The sequence below is a fragment of the Peromyscus leucopus genome, chromosome 8b, assembly GCF_004664715.2.
Source record: "Peromyscus leucopus breed LL Stock chromosome 8b, UCI_PerLeu_2.1, whole genome shotgun sequence".
Lineage (NCBI taxonomy): Eukaryota > Metazoa > Chordata > Mammalia > Rodentia > Cricetidae > Peromyscus > Peromyscus leucopus.
In genome coordinates, this window is record NC_051086.1 from 42,070,002 (window position 1) to 42,089,527 (window position 19,526).

The 19,526-nt window shown below is 47.9% G+C and overlaps 2 protein-coding genes across 2 annotated transcripts; both read right to left on the reverse strand.

Moving 5' to 3' along the window:
• Positions 1-5,427: 5,427 nt before the first annotated feature.
• LOC114682996 (histone H3.3A-like) lies at positions 5,428-5,959 on the reverse strand. Its single transcript, XM_028857151.2, has one exon. It carries the CDS (start codon positions 5,928-5,930, stop codon positions 5,520-5,522), a length of 411 nt encoding a protein of 136 aa, XP_028712984.1. The 5' UTR covers positions 5,931-5,959; the 3' UTR covers positions 5,428-5,519.
• A 3,428-nt stretch (positions 5,960-9,387) lies between these two features.
• Prss38 (serine protease 38) lies at positions 9,388-12,946 on the reverse strand. The gene is made up of 5 exons (XM_028857181.2): positions 12,137-12,946; positions 11,798-11,960; positions 10,847-11,118; positions 10,130-10,272; positions 9,388-9,858 (listed from the first exon to the last, which is right to left on the reverse strand). The coding sequence occupies exons 1-5, from the start codon at positions 12,270-12,272 to the stop codon at positions 9,604-9,606; spliced, it is 969 nt and encodes a 322-aa protein (XP_028713014.2). The 5' UTR covers positions 12,273-12,946; the 3' UTR covers positions 9,388-9,603.
• Between the last annotated feature and the right edge of the window lie 6,580 nt (positions 12,947-19,526).

Genomic DNA, 19,526 nt, shown 5'->3' on the forward strand with positions numbered 1-19,526 from the left:
TGTGCACCTGTGGACCATGCATCAGGAAGCCCCCCTCTGTGGAGATGGAGGCATTTGAAAACTTTGTGAGGAAGGGACGATGAATGAGAAGAATCTGGCCTAAGGCTCCCACTGTGGGGAAGGGCTTGGCTTCTACTTCTGGGGAGGGATCAGATTGTCACCATTCGAGGGGGTGGGCCTGGGCAGTAGCAGCAACCCAGAGTCCCACTCCAAGTGTGTCTGTCCCCCAAGCTGGTTCTGAAGGAGACAATCACTGTGGACCTCACTGGAAAAAATGTTCTCATTGTGAACATAAACAGGCGGCTTGGCCTCTGCCAGACATGCCTGGAAAATGTTTAGGACCCTGGTCAACATATGAAATTTCCATCAAACTTTTATTAATCAGGAGGCGTTTGTTGTAAACCAACCCCTGTCTGATCCCCCGGATGTCCAGGGAAAGGCTGGGCCTGCTGGGGCCTGTCCAGTGCCTGGTCTCCTGCCTACTCACTCTGCCCCAGCAGAGGAAGGCTCGGGGCCCAGAGACCAATGGGGAATAAGACAAGGCCAAACAGGCCCCTCAGTAGCCAGGGCCACCGGAGTCTGAAGGAGGAGTATCCCTTTCCCACTCCGAGACAGCCTCTTCTTCCACTATGCCCTCCCTAGGCCCGGCTTGCAAGGCTGTGGTTGGCTCGGCTGCTTCCAGAGGTTCTGGGCTGCTCAGCTGTGATCTCTTTTATGGGGTGGGAGACTCATAAAGGACCAAGAGCCCCACTTAGGAGCTGAGAGGCTTGGCGGCCCCACAGCCTAGGGAGGAGGGGTTGAGGCTTGGGAGGGGAGTGCTAGGGAGGGCTGCAGGGGTGGTGGGCTAGGGAGGGAAGGACCCGGGAGGGAAATGCTGAGGAGCGAAGATGTGGGGGGAGGTTATGTAGGAGAAAGCCGGAGGTGGGGTGGGGGGAGGGGGGCTGGAGAGGGAGCCTCAGCCCACTTAGAAGTATATAATTTGTTCCAGTGACTGGGGCGACTTTCTATGACATAGGGGTATCCTGCCCTGCCCAGCCACCTCCTGGGCTTTTCTTCACTCCTATCCAGTGTTCTCATCAGTGACTGTGTGGATTGGTCACACAGAAGGTCAGGTACCTGTCCATCCCTGGCACTTCCCATATGAGTCTTCTGCTTTCCTTTTCTGGATTGTAGGCTACCCCGACTCATGCACTCAGTGTCTCCTCTTCCAGCTAGAGGAGAGGGGAGGAAAAACCCATCCTGCCCGAGAGGCCAGCTTGGGACTAGGCTGTTTGGATTTTCCAAGCATAGCCTCCACCCATCCCTGGGGCTTAAGTCCCAACCTCTCCCCCCCCCCACCCCCCCCCCCGCCGCCCGCCGCCGCCGCGCCCCCCCCCCCAAGCCAGTCTTTCTTAGCAATAAGGCCCCTTTCTTAGAGGGCGGGCAGGGCACAAGGCATGTGATGAGGGGCTGCTACGTATCTCTTCATCTCTCCGAAGCTAGGGATCTTCTCTGGCCATCCTGAAGGTCCCAGTAACCTTCATCCCCAGAGAGCACTAAGGACCAACGGTATACAGTGCTGATTGGAAGTAGAACGCAGACTTGGAGCCACAGACTTGACTGAGCCTAGCTCACTATCCTCCTGCGTGCTTTCCTGGCTGCTCGAGACCTTCCAGACTCTGCCCGTGGTTGCTCAGCCATGTGTACCAGGAAGCAGGCCAGAAATGTGGGCTTGACTCTGTGGCCTTGACACCATGGCTTTGATTCTGTGGGTGGGCCCTGGGCACTTGTCCTGGACCTCTATCTGGTGTTCTTTATTTCCTTTTGGGGCTGTTGAAGGCTGATGTTTATAAGTGTGATTGATTTTGTATCCTGCAACTTTTTGAGGCGTGTGTGTGTGTGTGTGTGTGTGTGTGTGTGTGTGTGTGTGTCTTAGAAATGTCCGCAGCACAGAACCATGCCATACAGAAAGCGCTCCTTCTCCTGTTGCAACTGGGCTGCCATTCCTTTTTCTTGCCGGCTTGCTCTGGGTAGGACTCTCGGTAGGATGCTGAGTGCTGTGGGGAAATCTCACATTCCTGTATTGTTGATCTCAGGGAAAAGTTGTCTGTTTTCCCATTATGCATGGAACCAGCTGTGGGCTTTTCAAACATACCCTTTATTGTGGTGAGTATGTTCTATTTTACTCCCAGTCTATTACATGCTTTTTTTCTTTTAATCAGAAAAGGATGTTGGCTTTTGTCCAATGCTTCTTTTGTTGTTTTAATAATTGAGACGCTGCCGGGTCGTGGTGCACGCCTTTAATCCCAGCACTCAGGTAGCAGAGGTAGGTGGATCTCTGTGAGTTCGAGGCCAGCCTGGTCTCCAAATCAAGTTCCAGGAAGGCAGGGCTACACAGAGAAATGCTGTCTCGAAACTCTCCCCCCAAAAGATGTCAAGCCCCCCTTAATTCTAATAATATGGCATTTCATGGTACTTACACTTTATTTCTTGAATCACTCTTGGATTCCTGAGGAGTCGGAGCTGGGGGGATTTCAAAGGCAATGGGATTGGGGAAGATGGGCCCTTCTGGCTCTTGAACCTTCACTCAATGATTCATGCACCAGGATCCACCCCCAACTTCCCACTACCAATCTCAACACCCCAAGTCAGACATCACAACTACTTCTCCCAAGATTAGGTCCATGATCTACATGCACCCTTCTGGACAGTGGAGGAGAGAAAGCAGAACACAGGCCAGGCTGGTGTGTGAAGCGGCTCATGGCATCCCCAGTATGGACGATCCTGTGACTTTGGGGTCTGGGCCTTCGGGACACCCGATCTCACTCTGCAGTGCTCAGAACAAATGAGATGCTGATGAGTGTCTGGTTACGATCTGCCATCTCCACCAGCAACCTCAGCACCCAAGCCAAGCGAGGCATCACAACTGAGCCTCTTCCTGAGTAGGTCCCTGCTCCAAACACTCTGGGGTGGGGTTGGAGGAGCCCTCACAGGAGCCAGTTCATGTGGCCTAGGGTCCAGGGAAGTCTCACTCTTGGGTGCCAGAGAACTGCCCCCTTGTGGCAGGAGATGTCAGGATGCCAGGAAGCAGCAGGCTCTGGTGTCTTAGGAGGAAAACCACAAATTGGGAGCTACAAATGAGGAGGCATGTTCAGTAGCTTGGAAAATGCATGCATCAGCAGCCCTAATGTGCCATGAGCGTTTTCATGTACAAACACAACAGGCTGAGGGATTGGAGAAGAAAGGTGGGGGCCCACCCGGCTTGAGGGGGAGGAGATATATGCTCAGTTTGCTCAGGGTCTGCATGACGGAAACAGCACATCGTATTATGACAACTGGGAAATTTAAAAAATACATAGAATAATTGGATCTCTAAAACAGTAGATAAACTGGAAGGCAATTAAATGAATTAAAAAAAAAAAAAGTACTTGCAATGTAAGCCTGAGGACCTGTGTTTGATCTCCAGGACCATGTAAAATAAGCCAGCATGATGGCATGTGCTTGAATCCCAGCTCTGGGGAGACAGAAACAGAAGGATCCCTGGAGATGGCCGGCAAGCTAGACTAGCTGACTGGGTGAGTTCCAGGCCAGTGAAAGACCCTGTGACGCGGAGCTGAAGGGATGGCTCCTTGGCTGAAAGTACTGGCTGCTCTTTCAGAGGGCCTGGGCTCCATCTCCACTACTCACAGCCATCTTTGACTCCAGTCACAGAGGCTCTGACGCCCTCTTCTGGCCTCTGCAGTCACGAGGCATGCACAGTGGTGCACACACATACATGCAGACAACACACTCATACGCATTAAAAACTAACGAACAAAAGCAAAAGGACAAAGGGTTTAGTTCCCGTGGTGTGACACTTGAGGTTGTCTTGTGCCTGCACATGCATGTGCGCATACGAACACCTCCTCACAAACACGTACACGTGCACACACATACACCAAAATGATTGCTCGTAATACGCATTTTAAACATTCCCTCCATTATCCTACATGATGGTCACAGACTTGGTGTGGGAACCCTCTTTGCCCCTTAAATATTACCATTTCAGGCAAGCCGGTATGAATGACTGCAGAAACTCTGTGTGTGGTTTCAGTAGAAACTACGAACTTAGGGATGACAGCAGAGTCCTAATTGGATTGCTTAGAGCATGCATCTGCCTCAGCCCTTCATCTCCTGGAGAGGCCTGGTACATACAAGGACTGGAAAGAGCTCTGGCTCTGTCATTACATCCAGACATGGGGGGGTGGGGGAGTGTCCACCCTGCACACACTACATGGTCAGCACCATACTGGGCAGGCTCTCAGTGTGACTGCTGAACACTCCCATAGTCCCTCTCCTGAGTTGGAACCTGTGTGGTTCCTGCTGGACCTGAATTTTGAAGGACAGGCTGGGAAAAGAAACCCATGTGCTCTCGGTTGGTCTTAAACAATCGCTGCCAGAATGGATGTAAATTTTATAGACTGAAATGATGTGAACACCGCTGAGACCACCATGAAACCTCCTTGCAGTTTTATGCCAGGATGTGAGACCTAGGACAACAGAAGCCAGCCACCCTAGTTATTTCTTATCTTTCCAGTGTGACTACCTGGCATGTGGCAATTTTCTGAAACCTTTTACAGTATTTATGATTTTTGTTTTCTCTTAAAGGATATTATAATATAACCCAAACTTACCTCAAACTCATGATCCTTCTGCCTCAGCCTTCCGAGTGATGGGAGTACAAGCTTATACCACCATGCTCACTTTTTTTTTGGGGGGGGAGGACTTTGTCAAGACAGGGTTTCTCTGTAGCTTTGGAGCCTGTCCTGGACTAGCTCTGTAGACCAGGCTGGCCTTGAACTCACAGAGATCCACCTGCCTCTGCCTCCTGAGTACTGGGATTACAGGCGTGCGCCACCACTGCCTGGCCCGTGCTCACTTTTATTTACACACTGAAGTACTGCGCTCCAGGCTCTATCCACTCAGGCTTTGGTCTGTTTTTGGACAGACATGAATTATCCACCTTTTGTGGCTTGTTGATTGCAGGGTGTGTGTGCCTACCACTGCACCACTACGATAGACCTATGTCACTGGCTTTCACGTTGAATTTATTTTGAGCACATTTGCTTACTTGTGATTTGATGTAAGCATTGAAATCAACTTGTCTAGGTCCAAAAACACAAAAGAAATCCCACTTTACTTCATGTTACCCTAGCTGAGAATATAAACTATATTATCATCTATTAAAACCTACATTTTTTTTCCAGAAAATTTTAACAGGTTTATTTATAATTATTATATGGTTGAACTGTTGAAATGTGTTCACTGAAACATTTTGCTTGCATTAATGCTTTACATCTTGCATTTATATTAAAAAATTCCATGAAAATGGAAAAACTGCCAATGCCTTATTTCTGTCCCCTATTTTTCCACTCACAATCATATACTTAGGTACCTTTTGACCCCATGGGAAAAAATATCTAACATTCAGAACTACTGATAACAGGAAGAAGAGGAAAAAAAAATTTTGAGAATGAAATGTTTCCCCTCATAGTGGACTCTTAAGCACGTTCTCCACGTATGCAGCGTGCTAGCTGGATATCTTTTGGCATAATTGTTACACGTTTGGCATGGATAGCACACAGGTTGGTATCTTCAAAAAGGCCAACCAGATAGGCCTCACTTGCCTCCTGCAAAGCACCAATAGCTGCTCTCTGGGAGCGCAGATCTGTTGTGAAGTCCTGAGCAATTTCTCGCACCAGACGCTGGAAGGGGAGCTTGCGAATCGGAAGTTCAGTGGACTTCTGATAACGTCTGATTTCACCGAGTGCCACAGTACCAGGCCTGTAACGATGAGGTTTCTTCACCCCTCCAGTAGAGGGCGCACTCTTGCGAGCGGCTTTAGTAGCCAGTTGTTTCCTGGGTGCTTTACCACCGGTGGATTCGCGGGCAGTCTGCTTTGTACAAGCCATGGTATGGGCACCTCCTTACTTACCCCCCTTCTCCTTCAGCCGGAGCTCTGCAAGAGAGAGGTGGTGCCGGCGTTAGGGAGCGACCTAAAACCTACATTTTTTTTTTTTTTTTTCGAGACAGGGTTTCTCTGTTTTGCTTTTGGAGCCTGTCCTGGAACTCGCTCTGTAGCCCAGGCTGGCCTTGAACTCACAGAGATTCGCCTGTCTGCCTCCCAAGTGCTGGAATTAAAGGTGCGTGCCACCACTGCCCGGCAGAACCTACATTTTTTTTTTTTTTTTTTTTGAGACAATACCTGTGTCAAAAAAATTTAAGCCACAGGTGACCTTGAACTCCTGACCCTTCTGTCTCCATCTTCCAAGTACTGAGGTGTATGGCAACACACCTGGTTTATATGGTGCTGGGGATCCAGCCCTAGGCTTCATACATGTTAGGCAAGTATATAGGCATCTACACCCATAGCCTCAAGTCTACTTTTTCTTTGATTCTTTGCTGTTTTAGGGGTGCTGGGGCTTAGCTATGACCGACCTCCATACCCAGGTATCAGACAGTGAATTCCTAAGCCATATGTCAGTTACATGTAGAGGTGCCTGGATGCTGAGGAACAGGTCTCATGGTGGATTAATCACTCGTGAACTTCTAGATTTGTGGGTTAAGGAGGGGGTGACTGGTGGGCAGCACTGTCTGGAATGCTGCTGTGCCGTGATAGGGTGTCATCCACCACGGTATGGTACTAACACCATGCTCTAGACTGTGAGCCAAAGAAACACATATTCTTTGTGAGACACTCCATCTGTAGCAGCGTTTAAGAGATTCCTCTCTGTTTCCACGTGCTGGCTAGGACTCCAGGCGTGGAGTCTTGTTCTAGTCTTCCCTGCCAGCCTGTGCTTCCTACCGAGGCACAGCCACTTCTGAAGTGTTTCTCTTCACAAGTGGCTGGTGCCCATGGTAAACTCTCACTTTCCTACAAAGGATGACTCAAACCGTTCCTTCTGTTTCCTGGGATGAGTCCTCTGTGTGGCTGTGGTGACAGACTTGGGAGCAGAGTGGGGACGCTCCAGCCTCCCTGTATTTCGGGCCTTAGGGTGTGTCTAATGCCACTCTGCCAGGTTGAGACTGAGGGATCCAAGCACACATCTTCCTATCCATATAATCCTGCCTGGCTTTAAAACTGGAAATGGCTTTTGAATTTGTCAAAAGCTTTCTCACTGGAAGTCTCCACAGCAGAACAATTGATATGGTGAATTTTAGCTATGTGTATGTGTTTCCTAACTTTTTTTTTTTTTTTGCAAGACAGGGTTTCTCTGTGTAGCCCTGGCTGTCCTAGAACTAGCTCTGTAGACCAGGCTGGCCTTGAACTCACATAGATCCTCCTGCCTCAGCCTCCTGAGTGCTGGAATTAAAGGCATGTGCTACCAGTGCCCAGCCTAACATTTAATCAATCTCACATGATAGATTAGGTCCTATTTGATTGTAGCGCACTGTTTTGAAAAGTAAAGTAGGGGTCTATTTGTTAATCTTGCCGTAGGGTTTTATTTATTTTTCATTACATTTATTGTTTACTTGTGTGTGTGTGTGTGTGTGTGTGTGTGTGTGTGTGTGTATGTGTGTGTGTGCGCGCGCTCCTGTGCTAAATGGCACACGTAGAGGTTAAAGGAGACTTTGTGGGAGTCAGTTGGCTCCACCCTGAAGGTCCCTGGGATTGAACTCAGGTCTTTAGGCTTGGTGGCAAGCACCTTTCCACACGGAACCATCTCACCTGCCCCTCGTTAGAGTTTTTGTCTGTACACTGGGTTATGTTCGTGCATCTTCATCCAAAGCTGCTCCTGGCAGCAAGTGGGATGCTGCTCTTACCTGAGCTCCCAGCAGTCCAAGCAGTGCTGGACCATCTCCGTACTGAAGGTTAGGACATCTCCTAAGCAAATCTGTCCCCAGGGACTTCTACTAAGCGGGGGTAGGTGTCACTTTCTAAAACATCTCCATTTGTTTATGGAATCTGGTCTGTTTTAACCTTCTTTCTCTGCTGGGGCTAGTTTTTTTTTTTTTAAATAAAAGTACATTTTTATTATTTATTTGCATAGAATTACATATAATACCTTCTTTGAGCTCTTACACATCCTCTATTTCAGCAGGTATTCTCCACGTCTTTTCTTTTGTGGACTTTGGTTTTCAGGTTCTATCTTAAGTTAATAATTGCTCTCCTCCTACTTTTTGACTTTTTTTTTTTTTTCTCCAAAAAGCAACATTTTGCTATGAGGTGGTGGGGTATGCTTTTAACCCCAGCACTCAGGAGACAGAAGCAGGCAGATCTTTGTGAGTTCAAGGCCAGCCTGGTCTACAAAGCAAGTTCAAGGACAGCCAGAGCTGTTACACAGAGAAACCCTGTCCCTCAAAACAAACAAATAAAAAGCCACATTTTGAAAGTCAGTGGTTGCTTGGCATCTCTGCAGGGTCGGTAGCAGAACTCTGCCACATACTCGTAAAAGAATGTGCTTTCCGTAGAACCTACAAGTACCTTTCCACTTTAGACAGGGTCTTTCTATGTAGGCCAGGCTGGCCTCAAGCTTATCACCCTCCTGTTTCAGCATCCCGAGTGCCAGACTTACAGGCATATACCACTATCGTTCCTCCATGTTTACAAACCATCTCTAGGTGACTTAGAACCCCTGACACGGTGGAGCTGCTATGCCAATCATTGTGAAGCTGCATTGCTTGGGGAGTCTGTCCACGTTCAGCAGAGATGAAATTCGGGGGGATATTTTCTATCTGAGGCTGACAGAATCTGGGGGCCCAGGTCCTGCAGACATCAGACTTGGTACTGTGGGGCTTTCTGCTCATTCATTTCTATACATTGCCTTTTGGCCTCTTCCCTGTATCCGCTCATTCTCAGCTCATATTTTCTGCTTTTCCACTTAGGATATTTCCATGTTCCAAAACTCTTTTTTGACAATCTTTAAACGCAATCAACTAAATCCTCTTCCATGGGCTGTGCCCACAGGTCTGTCCAGGTCCATGTCTAGAAAAGCTCAGTTTGTTTTGTACCTTTCTCTCCCCACTCCCCTAAACTTCATGATATTTTATGTGTATGGATGTTTCATCCACATGTATATCTGTGTAACTCACGCGTGCCTTGGGTCTGGTGCCTGTGGAGGCCAGAAATGGGCACTGGATCCCTGAAACTGGAGTTACAGACGGTTGTGGAGCTGCCATGGGAATGCTGGGAATTGAACCTGGGTCGTCTACAAGAGCAGCCCCATGCTCTTAACCACTGAGCCATCTCTCCAGCCCCTCTCTTTTCACACGGTGGGAGACTGCCTGATAGTGTCTGAGCGGCCTACTTTCTATGTGTGGACTCCTACCCATTGCACAGTGAAGGGTCTGTAATGAGGCTGGAGAGGAAGGCGAGGTTAGCAGTTCTGAGGCACTTGTTTCACAAATGTTTAATAAGTTTGACTGGGTAGAGCCCAAGCTCTTGGCTCACCCCAGCTGTCCCTCAACTCTCCCTCCTGGTCCATCTCTGACCCTCTCCATTTCTTTTGCTCAGCCTTTTACAGACTTAAGAGTCTGGGACAAGTGTCCTGGTTTCAGGGCACAAGGTGCCTGGGGGAGGGTTGGAGAGCTTCAGAGGATAGGAACAGGGTACGAGGCCGCCCCAGCGGGTGGGTGTCTCCGTCCTCACAACACCAACAGGCTAGCCAGCATGTTCACAAAAATGCTAAGGATGGCTCTTGGGGATGAAGAGAAGGAGGGATGCAGCTGAGGAGGAGTGGGTGTGTTCTCCACATGATAACGGATCCAATTCAAAAAGTAGGAGACATTGGCATACACCCCTGGGTACAGGGGCTGGATGCATCCGCGGCCCCAGCTCACTATTCCAATCTGCAGCCAGGTCTGGTTCAGCTTACATACCAGTGGGCCGCCGGAGTCACCCTGTGAAGGAAGAGAGGCTTTCTGTGATCTACTAGTCCAGGTATGGCCCTCAGGTGCAGAGTGAGTGGCTCGCGACCCCCCGCCCCCCCCCCAAAAAAACCCACACATATAGTCCCCTCTCTGGCTGTTACAGAGCCCAGAGCCTCAGCACGGAGGTCTGACACAAGTGTGTGAGTGTGTGTGGTGGTCACACACTGTCTGCCTGGATACAGCCACCCCAACAGTCCCCCTACCTACACCAGAGCCCAGCTCGGATCCAGAAGAGACATACCTCACACACATTCTTCACATTCTTGATGTCCCCAGCACAGAACATTTCTGGCAGGAAGTAAGATGTAAATCCATAGAGCAGCTGGCACTGGAGCTTGGGGATCAGTGGTAACTGGATTTCCTGTAGCTGTTTCACACTGTCACCTGTGAGGAGAAGGGAAAGGAGCTGCCAGGTGAGGGTGCCTGTCTGAGTCCGGCAAAGTCTTAGCTCCTGGAGGACAGGAGCCAGAGATAGTCTTGGGTTCTTGGTCAATAGAGGACAAATCAGAAAGGACTCCCCACCCCAAGAGGAGTCCTATCCACGTACAAGAGCCACCCAACACCAAGAGAGAGGCCTGGCCCACCCAGGGAAGCACCACCCCCAAGGAAGCCCCATCCACAGAGGGAAGACCAGTTCACACACTCCTGGGAGTTTCTTTTTCATATCATTCTGCTCCCCTTTCACACATATTTTGTTGCTGCTGTTTCAGTACAGATAATTTCTACTTATCTATCTCTGAGGTCACTGATTCTCCCCCAAGTCTGCCATAAACCCCATCACGGAATTTCCATCTCTGGTAGCTGTTTTTTTTTTTTTTTTTTTTTTTTTTTTATGTGCAGCGGATTATTTCCTTAGAGTCTGCATCTTTTGATTCAAGTCGTTCTCCTCCACGCCTTCCCTGATGTCAGGGACACCCAGTCTATGCTCGACTTCTAGGAGACCCTGCTTAGCTCATACCTTCCTGGGTAGCCAGTCCCCATCCGGTAGTCCAGCAAGACAAATTGCTGAGGTTCAGGTTGGAAGGTGGCAAGCAAATTGGGAGCACGGCATCGGAGAAGACGATGGGGCTCTTCAACTGCACGAGCGCCACGTCCCCTCCAGCAGGGTGAAACAGCGCATGCGTGGGGTGCCTGATCACCTGGTTAAGCTCAAACCACTGCGTGTATCTGGTGGCCATGTCGAGGTTGCTGATGCCCACGTACACATCAAAGGTCTCAATCCTCTTCTCCCTGCCGACCAGGATAGAGGCCAACTGCCTGCAGCCCCACTGTATCATCAGCCCACCGATGGGCTGCTGCCAGATTGAAAAGCCTGGGCCTGCCTGCAGCCCAGTGCAGATCAATCTGACTGTCTGACCTCAAAGAGGTCCTGACTTGGGCTGATGGAGGCTTGGGGACCATTAGGTGTTTGTGCCTATTAGAGCCAGATAGCCACACACGTGAGGCCCTCTCTTGCCTCTTCCTGAAAAACTGATGAGCCCCTATACACCACAGCTGTGGGCCTGACCGGATGAGGCTCAGGAAACAGGGACATCTGCCCAGAGAAAGCTCTGTGCTCACTGTGGAGAACGCTGCCTCTGGTGTGGGGGACCTTGCTGGATGAGGGTAAACCTGGGGTGGGGTCAGTAAATGGGGACCAGAGTCCCAGGGATGTAAGGATGTAGCCTAGTCTGTGGAGAAGGGCTATGCTGAAGAGGACAGGCCTAGGTACTGGCCTTGTCACTAGCCAGGGTGGATACATCTATGCTTGTCCATGGGAAGCAGCTCGGAGCTTGGGGTCAGGGGAATGAGTGTATCAGCCATGGTGGATAGGGCTTGATGTAGCCGTCCACGCCCCGGACACAAGGTCCAGGCTTCTCTTTCCCTGTGTCTCTGCGCTGTCACCCCTAAAAGCTCCAGCACCTCTCACCTGTTAAAGCAGTGCGCTGCTGTCAGCACCCAGTAGGCATTGAGGATGGAGCCACCGCAGACGTGTAGGCCAGAGTAATGCAGGCTGACCTGCCACGGCCATTTCTGCAAGGGGGCTGGCATTCCACCCACGATCTTGCCCTGCAGAACTGGCTGTCCACAGGCTGAGGAGAGGAACAAATGCAGAGTGGGCGCCAAGGCCACACCACGGGAGGGGCGGGCCACGGATGGGGGAGGGGATAACGTGTAGGTGAGTGGGGAGGGGCCAGGCCGGGTCTTTGGGCCCAGGTTCCACCCGGGGAGAAAGGACCACCACCCAGACTCTGGGATGGGGACCTACCCACATCACTGCTCAATGAATTTTCCTGGCTTTTAGCGTGTGGGTGACTGATCGATGCGACCCAAGTTGGGGTAGCCAGCAGGAGTAGAAGCAGCAGCGATCCCAAGGGGCCTGGGCCGGAAGTGGGGGCGGCCATGAAGCCGCAGGCGCAGCCCAGCAGGCGAGGGTGGGGCAGCCGACTAGGAAATGTGACATTGCCCCTCCTCCCCGTGAGGCCACAAGCTGGACACGTGACGACTAGGTTCTGGATGCGTTGGTGGCGCCCCCAGCAGGTGACTTTGAGCTAGTGAGAGGTGGATGTAGACAGAGAGTCTGAGCCTGTGGAGGCTGACATTGAAGACCGCCAGCAGTTCAGGATGCCTGACCTCACCTCAGGTACAGGCAACAGTACCTTGGCCTGTATATTTGATGATGTCCTCAGCGGGTAACCGTCCTCAGCAGATGAAGGGACCTATCAACTGACAGCATGTAGGATGGACCCGTGAAACCCCACCCCCAGCACACACGCACCGTGGTCAGACCTGGATATACAGGTTCTGTGTGAGCATTCTGTGTTACACACCCCAGTGCTTTTCGCTCTCTCCATGGCAGACTCAGATCTGTCAAATTATTACTCTTTACACATGCACCATCTGCTATCAAAACCTATTTTTTAAGAAATTAAATCTTTGTTTATATATAGTAAAACCTACTCCTTCTTCAAATTTTGACAAGTTCCTACAGTCCTTTCCCTCTCAAGGGAGGATTCCAGCTGGTCATGGTGGTGCATGCCTTTAATCCCAGCACTGGGGAAGCAGGTGAGTTCAAGGCCAGGGCTGCATAATGAGACCCTGTCTTAAAACAAAAGAAAAGAAACAAAAAATTATATTTGGGGCTGGCGAGATGGTTCAGTGGTTAAAAGGCTGTATTTGTATTGCTCTTGTAGAGGACCAGGATTTAATTCCCAGCACCCACACTGGACAGTTCATAACCACCTGTAACTCCAGACAGATCCAGGGATCTGTCTGTCACCTATGGCCTTAGAGGGCACCTGCACTCATGTGCACATGGATCCATGGCTCAGCACTGACTGCTCTTCCAGAGGTCCTGAGAGAGCTCACAACCATCTGACTCTGATGCCTCTTCTGGCCTGCAGTCATACATCATAATTAAAAAATATATATATATATATATATTTAAAGAGAGGATCCTATAAGGCTATGTAATAAAGGCTGAGAAAAATTACAAAACTTTATGAGAGATGTCAAAGTCAGAGGGATGGAGCCATCCTGTGCACTTGGATATGAAGGTTGATGTCATAAGTACAGCTGTTTCTAATCACACTAGATCACGGAAGCTAAACAAAAAGAATAAGGCTGTGGTAATTAAAATATCAGTAAGATATAGCCTAGAACAAAAATTAACAGAGAGTGGGGGAGTAAGAGAATGGAATTGTCTTCATCAATTCAGGCTGTTAAAAACAAAACTCCAGGGCTAGAGATGGTTCCGTATTAAGATCTAATGCTACAGCTGTGAGGTGGTGGCGCACGCCTTTAATCCCAGCACTTCGGAGGCAGAGACAGGCAGATCTCTGTGGGTTCAAGGCCAGCCTGGTCTACAGAGCAAGTTCCAGGACAGTCAAAGCTACGCAAAGAAACCCTATTTCAAAAAATAAATAAATAAAACAAACAAATAAAAATAAACCAAACAGTGCCGGGCGTTGGTGGCGCACGCCTTTAATCCCAGCACTCGGGAGGCAGAGCCAGGCGGATCTCTGTGAGTTCGAGGCCAGCCTGGGCTACCAAGTGAGCTCCAGGAAAGGCGCAAAGCTACACAGAGAAACCCTGTCTCGAAAAAACCAAAAAAAAAAAAAACAAACAAACAAACAAACAAACAATCAAATAAAGACCTAATGCTGCTCTTCCAGGGGACCTGGGTTCAATTCTCAGAACCCGAGTTGTGACTCACAACCATCTGCAGCTCCAGTTCTGGGGATCCAATGCTGTCTTCTGGCCTCCTCAAGCACCTAACCACGGATGGTGCACAGGCATCCATGTAGGCAAAACATCCATAAACCTAAAGAAAAAAACATTAAAATGAAACAAACCCCACACTCCATAGGCGTGATGGCTTGTGAAAACAGAAGGTAGTCTTTGCAGTTCTGGGGCTGGGGGTCTGCCATGAGAGGGCCAGCATTGCATCTGCCAGACTCCTCTTGGTTTACAGACTGGCATCTGCTGGCCCTGCCCTCACAAAATGCAAGGACGAGAGAACTGGTGGAGCCCCTTTTGTAAGGACACTACCCTCGTTCATGAGCCCCGCCCACCACAACATCCCAAGGGCCCCACTTCTGAATGATATCACTCTCTTTGGAGTCAAGATTCCCACCGCTGAAGGGGAAGGAGGCAAGCTTTAGGCTATTGCAAAAATGAATCCCAGACTTAGAGCTTTATAGATACAGAGCTTTGACACATGACTCAAGAGGCATGGACTGTCAGTGGGAATTCTAGTGGACACAGGATCTGCAGAGAGGAAAAAATAAGATCTCACCACACCCTTTATACAGAACTGAACTTAAGTGACCATGGAAAGTCCTTTAAAACTTTAGATTAAAATGCAGACAAGTTTCCAGTGATGGTGAGCAATGCAGCAGAGACCAGCCCTCCTAATAAGGACAAGGAAAAACTCACCACAGAACACAAATGCCATCTCCATAGAAGCAGGAAATATCTAAAGCATGGTGATGACTCTCCAGAGTAAGCTAGGCTAGCGAGGAGATCCTGGCACCCAGGCTAACCCGCCCTTTCAGGAAGGGCCAGGAAGGGACTCTGTCATTTTTGGCATCTTTCTGGGTTAAGGAAACAAATAGGAGTCCAGGACCCATCAAGGGTGTGGATCATACTCAACCACACCTTCTTTTGACTGAAAACAAAGAGGGGTGCACCCGAAGGGTGAGGGGATGGGCAGAGGCAAGTCAGCCTTCTGATGGCCAGCAGCCCAGCTTAGAATCATCTGGGCGGCTCAGGCCCTAAACTCAGGAAGTGTCAAGTTCTAAAGCCCTCAAGCTCAGTGTAAGTGCAGGTGGCTGGGGTATCTGTGTGTCCAGCAAATGTAAACACAATCTTTGTGGGACAGTGAAAACATTATCCTCGCTGTTGCTTATTTCTGCAAATAACATTTAGATACTTCTCCAGCCCAGGAGCAAAGATGGAAGAAACCTGAGAGTAGATATGATGACTGAGAAGCAGCCCAAAACAGATGGAAGAAATTCAGACACCTGAATTGGCAGCCGGAGACCATAAAGCACATGGTTTGTTGTGCTAAAGTCAGGGAGAAGAATCTGAGCTGAGCCTCTAAGTTTCTATTTTCTCAACAACTGGACAGTATACATTTAAGATTTTTTTTTTAAGAACCACCATGGAACTTCTAGAAATTAAAAACCTGAAACCTCAAATTCAGAGCTGACTGAATGGCATTAGCAAGAGCTTAGACACAGCTAAAGGGAGAATCTATGAAGTAGAGAGCAAGTCCAAAGAAGTTACTCACAGTAGGAATAAAAAAGGGGATACTCGGAAAAAAGCGTGAGGGCGCTTTAATGTTCTCTGCATTTTCTCCTCCTCCCCCACTCCCCTTCCTGCTCCTTTCTTCTCCCTCTCCCTCCTTCCCTTTCTCACTTCTCCTTCTCCTCTTCCCCACCCTTTCTCCTCCTTCTCTTCCTCTTTGTTTCAGTAAAGCACAATGTTTTTCTTTTTCCTCCAGTTTCTGATTGTTTGAGATGGGGGTCTCATCTGGCCTGGCTGGCCACTGAGGCTGGCTCCAATGACCCTCTGCCTCTGCCTTCCACGTGCTGAGATCGCAGTCACACACTACCACCCCCAGCTGCTTAACTTTCCTATTTTCATTTCACTTTTTGCTCTTTGTCCTTCTACTCTTCACTGTGTTTGATTGATTTACTTATTTGAGTCAAAATTATAGATACAGAGTAGAATGGTGATTGCTGGGACACTGGTAGTTGCTGTTGGGTGGGTATATTTTCATTTTACAGATGGGAGGAGGGGTCAGGCAGCCTTGGTGTTTGTGCAAACTTATGAATGTATTAATACCATTCAATTATGCACTGAAAAGTGGTCATGACGGTAAATTTTATGTGTACATTTTTGTGGTGCTGAGGGTTGAAATTAGAACCTTGTACATGCTAGGCAAGTACTCTACCACTGATCCACACTCCCAGCCTTTGTTTCGTTCGATTAGTGCTTATTAATTATATAAAGTAGTGGGTTTGCATAGTGACATTGCCAAGCATGCACATGATGTCTTTTAATCATATTTTCCCCACTATTAACTCTGTGCTGGTTAATTTCTTGACACAAACTATGGTCATCTGGGAAGAGGCAACTGCACTTGAGAAAATGCCTCCATCAGATTGGCCTACGACAAGTCTATGGGGGCATCTTCTTGACTAATGATGGATGTGAGAGGGGCCAGCCACCTGGGCGAGTGGTTCTGGGAGGTCTAAGAATGGGAGCATGGAGGGAAAGCCAGTAAGCAGTGATCCTCCATGGCCCCTGCTTCAGTTCCTGCATCTGTATTCCTGCCTCAAGTTTCTGTTCTGACTTTACTTCATGATGGACTGTAAGCTGAAAAGATGAACAGACCCTTTCCTCTCCAACTTGCTTTTGGTCATGGTGTTTATCGCAGTCCCAGAGAAGGCAAACTAGGACACTGTGGAGGTTTGAATACGAATTGCCCCCACAGGCTCATATATCTGAATGCTTAGTCACCAGGGAGTGGCCCTGTTTGAAAGGATTAGGAGGATTAGGGGGTGCGGCCTTGTTGGAGGATTTACCACTGAGGGTGGGCTTTGAGGTTTTAAAAGCCCATGCATGCCACACCCAGAATCTCTCTCTGCCTAGGGATCAGGATGTAGTTCTTAACTACTGCTCCAGCATCTGCCTGAGTGCCACCACACTCCACACCATGATGGTAATGGACTAAAACTGTAAGCAAGCCCCCAATTAAATGCTTTCTCTTATAAGAGTGGCCTTCATCATGGTGTCTCTTCACAGCAATAGAACACAGACTAAAACAGACACCCATTTTATCCTCTCTTTCTCCAAATTCTTTCCCTCTTCCTTAGTAACCCCATCCTTATTTCATGTCTTTCCCCCCTCAAGAGTCTATAAATGAGAGGAAACACACACTGTTTGTCTTTCTGAGCCTGATTTATTTTGCTTAACATGATGAGCTCCAGTTCCATCCATTTTCCTGCAAATGGGACAATTTAATTCTTCTTTGTGGCTGAATAAAATTGCATTGTGGATCTGTATCACCTGTTCTTTATCCATTATCTCAGAGGCTGGCTCTATAACCTTGTTACTGCAAATAGTGACACCATAAACATGGTATGCTGAGCTTGAATCCTCTCAGTGTCTGCCCGGAAATAGTGTAGCTAGATGATGCAGTAGCTGTAGTTTTAGTATTTTAGGAACTCCATACTGATTTCAATATGGCTACACTAATGTACATTTTCATCCACAGTGTGGAAGGATCTCCCACTCTTTGCTGTACATTTTCAGTACCGTGACTTTTTTTTTTCTCTTGGTGAGAGCCATTATAACTAGGGTGGGACAGAATCTCAACATAGTTTTGATTTGCATTTTCCTAATGGCTAGGAAGTTGAACTTTTTTTCATGTGTCAATTAGCCATTTGTACTTTTTCTTTAGAAAGGTGTCTATTTCGTTAATTTACCCTTTTATTGAATATATTCTTCACTCTTTTGGTGTTTATACTTGAGTTCTTTGTATATTTTGGGTATTAATCTTTTTTTTTTTTTTAAGATTTATTTATCATGTATACAGTATTCTGCCTGCATGTGTCCCTGCAGACCAGAAGAGGGCACCAGATCTCATTACAGGTGGTTGTGAGCCACCATGCGGTTGCTGGGAACTGAACTCAGGACCTTTGGAAGAGCAGTCAGTACTCTTAACCACTGAGCCATCTCTCCAGCCCTTCTTTTTTTTTTTTTTTTAAAGATTTATTTATTTATTATGTATACAGAAGAGGGTGCCAGATCTCATTACAGATAGTTGTGAGCCACCATGTGGTTGCTGGGAATTGAACTCAGGACCTCTGGCAGAGCAGTCGGTGCTCTTAACCTCTGAGCCATCTCTCCAGCCCGGGTATTAATCTTTTGTAGGATGAATAGCTGGCAAGATTTTTTTTTCTCCCATTCTATAGGATGGCTCCTGGTGCTGTTGTTTTGTGGAAACATTTATTTTGTGGTGGTGTTTGTTGTGTGGAAACATTTATTTGATACAGTCCCATTTGTCAATTCTTTTTCTTTTTTTCAAAAGATTTATTTTATTTATGTGTGTGTGTGTGTGTGTGTGTGTGTGTGTGTGTGTGTGTGTGTGTGCCTGTGAAGACAAGAGAGGCATGTTAGATACCTTGGAACAGCAGTTAACAGGTGTTTATGAGCCACCCAACATGGGTGCTGGATTCAAACTCAGGTCATCTATTTCTATAGCCCCTATTTGTCAGTTCATTTTCTTTTTTAAGACAGGGTCTCAGTGTGTAGCTCTGGCTATCCTGGAACTTGCTATATAGACCAGGCTGGTTCCAAACTCACAAAAATCCCCCTGTCTCTGCCTCCTGAGTGCTGGAATGAAAGGTGTGTTCCACTATGCCAAACCAGGTAGCTCTTTAAGGGCCTGGTAGAGTTCATCAGTGAGTCTGTATGACTTTGGGCTTTTGGCAGGGAAATGGTTACCACTTCTGATCATTGATTCCTATTGTTTTGTTTAGGCCTATTGGTAGGTTATATATGTTGAGAGATAAATCTATTTCTTACAGTTTTCTGATTTATTAGGATAGAAACTTTCCAAATGTGCCCTAATGATCTTAGATTCAGTGGTATCTACTATAACATACTCCCTCTCCCTCTCGTTTTTTATTTGAGCCCTTCTTTCTCTTTCTGTTAGTTTGGCTGAGGGTTTGTCAATTTCGTTCATCTTTTGGAAGAACCAATTTCTCGCCCCATTGATTTGTATTTTTGTCTCCCTTTCATTATTCTCAGCTCTGATCGTTGTTATTTCTGTTATTCTGCTGGTTTGGGGCTCCACGTGTTCTTGTGTTAAGGGCGTGAGTGGCAACGTTCGGTGGCTTGCCCAGTCTCTGATATTTCAGTGCAGGAGCTCCTATCTATGAACTATCCTCAGAACCAACGGCCTTCCCTGGAAGTTCTGAAAGTTGTGATCAAGTATTCATTTAGTTCTAGGAATCTCATATTTCCTCCCAGACTTCCTCAGTGACCACTCAAAGTGCACTGTCCTGTGCTCGTAACTTTGCATGGTTTCTCTTTTTGGTTTCTGGTTTTATTCCATGTTGATTGGAAAAGGTTATACAATTATT